This window comes from Aplysia californica, unplaced genomic scaffold (assembly GCF_000002075.1).
Source record: "Aplysia californica isolate F4 #8 unplaced genomic scaffold, AplCal3.0 scaffold00546, whole genome shotgun sequence".
NCBI classification, from domain to species: Eukaryota; Metazoa; Mollusca; class Gastropoda; order Aplysiida; family Aplysiidae; genus Aplysia; species Aplysia californica.
This window is the reverse complement of record NW_004797816.1, coordinates 434,270-438,731: the sequence shown is the minus strand read 5'-3', so window position 1 is coordinate 438,731 and position 4,462 is coordinate 434,270. Positions and strand designations below refer to the sequence as shown.

The window sequence follows — 4,462 nt, the reverse complement described above, 5'->3', positions numbered from 1 at the left end:
AGGCAGAAATCGAGGTCAATTTCCGTGTGGTGATTATTTATATAGAGTAAGCTTCTCGGTCTTTTTGTTTGGATGTTGTAATCGGATCAAAGGTTTGAGCTTCAGCTCCGTCCAACATTGTGTACTTGGGAAAGGCACTTTACACGAATCTCCCAATTGTCTCAGTCCTTTCGGAGATGGACTTTAAACTCGGAGGCCCTGCCTCTTAAATACCCTACTAGTGTTGACAGGGTCTTCAAACCTATACAACTTGACCATTAAAAAATTCTGGACTTTGTCCGGTTGGAACTGAAAGGGAGGGTCGAATACCGCCTCCCAAATGATTTATATTGTGTCGAAGGGCCAGAATGATCTGAATTGGGATAAAGGTGGTTTGTAAACATTTAAGAAAAATCGGTGCCTGTTTAGCTGAAGTTTTTCAAGCACATCGAATAGCTATCGAAAATCCACCTTTTGATGTAAGATCAAAGTACGATCGGTAGCTACTCCGTGGTGCTCCGGTCCACCGATCCATTGACTGCAGGCTACGGGCCCGGGTCTATAGCAGGGGATAGATCCCCGAAACCTCACACACTGCGTTCTGCTTACGAAATATTTTGTTTGCTTTTAGGGGAACTCTTAATCAGGACCAATATCTCTGTACATTGTACCTCTCTCTCTCTCTCTCTCTCTCTCTCTCTCTCTCTCTCTCTCTCTCTCTCTCTCTCTCTCTATCTCTCTATCTATCTATCTATCTATCTATCTATCTATCTATATATATATATATATATATATATATATATATATATATATATATATATAAAACTATATAATTTATATTTCTGTCTGTTTCACCCCCCCCCCTCTCTCTCTCTCACACTCTCTCTCTCTCTTTCTCTGTCTGTCTGTCTCTCAGACAGTGGGAGTCTTTCTTTCTATCTCTCTCACAAATACATAAACACACACACACACACACACACACACACACACACACACACACACACACTCACATGCACACGCGAACACACACGCACACAGTTACACAAATGGGAGAACAATGGAGTAGCTAACAGTCACGCAATAACTCCCCTCGACCCCAGGCCCCGCTTTACAGACGCCATGAAGTAGCTACCAACATTTACAAAGGAGTTGCTACTATCTGTGGGATCTATCTGTTTGTTTGTTTGTTTGTTTGTTTGTTTGCGTGAGCAAAGAGAAGCACATCGACACAATAACGGTCATATAGTGCTGTAGAAAAGTAAGACAGACAGGCAAACACAACAGAGGGCAAAGTAAAGACGTAGCACAAACCATTGGCCCCTTCCAACCACCTACATTACAATTTCAGAATATGAGTACATGCACATTGACATGTTTTTGAAAGTGGCTCAGGTCAGGGCGTACATGAGAGTGCCGGCGGATAAGCAACACCCATTTCACGAAGCCATTGGAGCAATCAAGGGAAATCGCCTAAAACGAGAAGCTTCTTGGATGGCTGAGGCTGAAAACACCATAAAGGAAGTCTGCTCACTGGAAGATATAAAGCGGGGTGAAGAATGGATAAAGGTGAATGAGAGACAGCAGGGAGATTTTGGGAAGGTAGTGATTACGCTGAACAGAGAATGTAGAGAGTGGCCGCATGGGGCGACAGATGCTGAGATACGACAACTGATTGAAGAAAACTCACGACACGGAGATGTGGTTGTATACACGGATGGATCTGTTAAACGAGGGGGGAAATCTGGATGGGGCTTCTCAGCAAGAATGAGTGGCAGATTGGTGCAAGAACTGCAGAGAGCACACGATATGACAACATCAAGCATGAGAATGGAGATAGAGGCAATCACTCAGGCTCTCAAATTGGTCACAACAACTCGACAAGCACATGTGGTCTTTGTCACAGACTCTCAGAGCACTCTGAGGAAGATTGAAAGTGGGAACCTTAGAGCTCTTGAAAAAGACAACACTGAAAAAGATCACGTGGATCTTCACCCCGGGCCATGCTGGAGTCAAGGGCAATGAGCGGGCTGATGAGCTCGCTGGGAAAGCAAAACCAGAAGGGAAGCTGTGCCCTGACAAACATAAAATTGTACAGTCAGTCAAGGAAAAAAGAGAAAAAGAACAAGAAGAGACGGAATACCATCATCTTGAGCGACTTCGTGAGCTTGAAATTGGATGGGGCGCCTGCAGAAGTTCAAGACTGAGTGGGAGGAGCAGAAGGCTATGGAATCAACCATTGCTTGGAAACGTCAGCAGCTACAAACTTCGAGATGTGCTTCTTCAGGGGACGGAGCGCTTATGGGAATGCCCCTTGTGCAGTGATGTCGGTCCTTCACACAAGTAAACAAGTAAACAAGTATGTTTTTGAAAGAGGTAGAGATAGGGAAAATGAAGAGAGACAGAGACACAGACACACACACAGAGAGAGAGAGAGAGAGAGAGAGAGAGAGAGAGAGAGAGAGAGAGAGAGAGAGAGAGAGAGAGAGAGAGAGAGAGAGAGAGACTGAGAGTAGGCAGACAGACAAACAGTTAGACAAGACAAGACAAATTGTTAACATAATATCGCCTTCATTGCTCACGTTAAAAAAAGTGTAAAAGGGTAGAAGCACCCCCCAAAAAAACAAAAAAACAAACCCAAACAAAACACACACACACACGTGAACAAACAGATACACTGGCAGGCAGAGAAAAGAGGAGGAGGGAGGAAGGGAAAGGTATGAAAGGTATAGAAAAGAAGTAAATTCTCCTCAGTAATAAGGTCGGACACCGGTGATCGGCCCCAGGGCCGTGAACAATAAATAACAAAGCGGTGACCTCTTCCACAACTAATTGAAAAAGTTATTGCGTTTTCCGCTTTGAATAGCGATAAAACAGCTCCTTCTTCACGGGTGGTTGGCGGGTTCTCTGGTGTGGCTTGCTCCTGACTTCTTTCATATTGAACATCTTCCGCCCTGATCTCTTCTGTTTTCTCTCCTTCTCTTTTTTATGTTTGTTAGTCTTATGTGTATAACGCATCCAATCTTCATAAATGATCACATAAGTGATCTCTTCTCTCCTCTCTTCTTTTTTGTTTGTTTGTTGCTCTTATAAACGCATCTTATCTTCTGCATTTGTGTGACCTTATTGTGTTGCAAGTGCCGTAAAATCGTACTAAAAAAAGCTCAATAGCATTCTCTGGTCTTAATCATTGTAACAACGTGTTAGAAACGTTGGGGGAGTCCCCGGGTGCAACACAAAAATCTGTGTAACTTAAATTGCAAACTGTTGTACTAATCTTTTGTAAACCTCTTCATTACTGCGTAGACGTCATGCATTACTCAATGGGTGGTTTGCGAGCGCTCTGGTTTGGCTTACTCCTCCTTTCTCTACTTCTTTTGTATGTTTGTCACTCTCTTGTGAACTGTTATTTCCGGGGTGCTTTGAGAGTCGAAGCAGACTTTTTGCTGTTGAAGTAGAATGGTGAACAGAGTAAGCCTGATTCCCCGTTTGGACTTCTCTGTTGACATCCACCCCTTGGCGCTCATATGACCTTATGCAGTTGCGAGTGCAGTAAAACAGGAGATGACTAGTGACTTCTCTTTGTGTCCGGTAAAACCTTAGTAAACTAAATTAATGCTCGGCACTTTTATTACATTATTGTGTAGCAAGTACCGTACATCTCTTACTAAAACAAAAGTGCTCACTGTTGTTTTACAAACGTACTTTAGCGCCCTTTTTTTCTTTTAGCAAAGTTTGAAAAGATTTTTATCATAGCTTGTGCAGTTACTCATTTTTGAATAAGGGGAAGTGGGAGGTTGGAGGGCGCCACTGGTATGTCGTACTTCTTTATTTTCTCTCTAATGTTTCTGTCTGTTTGTCTTCCCTTTTCCAGGCACTAAATGGCCATCACCCCCGGGGCGGCGCCACTGACTGTAGTGTCTTTAGGCCATTCCCAAAGGGGGGGGGGGGGCATTTCCAGTTCAAGCACAGTAGAACTGTAAATGGGCTGATTCATGTCACGCTCATACCTGTGCATGATCTACAACAGGGAACTGCTGCTTTTTCTTTCTTAATCCTTATTATTGTCATTTCCTCTACTTCTTTTGTATGTTTGTCACTCTCTTGTGACCCGTTATTTCAGAGGTGCCTTGATAGTTGAGGCAGACCTTGTGCTTTTGAAGCTAGAAAGGTGAGCAGAATAAGTCTGATTCACTGTAAAGACTTCCCTGTTGACACCCACCCCTTGGCTCTCATATGACCTTATGCAGTTGCGAGCCCCGTAAAACCCTCTACTATAAAAATAAACTAAATGGCCATTACTGTCTCAGTGTACTTTTACTTACTCCAACAAACAAACAAAGCTTAATCGGGGTAGAGCGGTATACTAATATCTCCATTTGCATTTATTATTAAATGGGGGACCTAATGATAGGATGGTACAAATACTCTGGTGTCCAATAAGCAGCCTACATTATTCACAAATTAAGATCCTTGGTGCTAAAAA

At 43.1% G+C, this 4,462-nt stretch overlaps 1 protein-coding gene across 1 annotated transcript in view; it reads right to left on the bottom strand.

Moving 5' to 3' along the window:
• Positions 1-1,435: 1,435 nt before the first annotated feature.
• LOC101851826 (calcium/calmodulin-dependent protein kinase type 1-like) overlaps positions 1,436-4,462 on the bottom strand; it is a 3,790-nt gene continuing 763 nt past the window's right edge. Inside the window, exon 2 of the mRNA XM_005106627.1 lies at positions 1,436-1,480. Coding sequence (XP_005106684.1) covers positions 1,436-1,480 — 45 coding nt within the window. The remainder of the gene's footprint in view (positions 1,481-4,462) is intronic.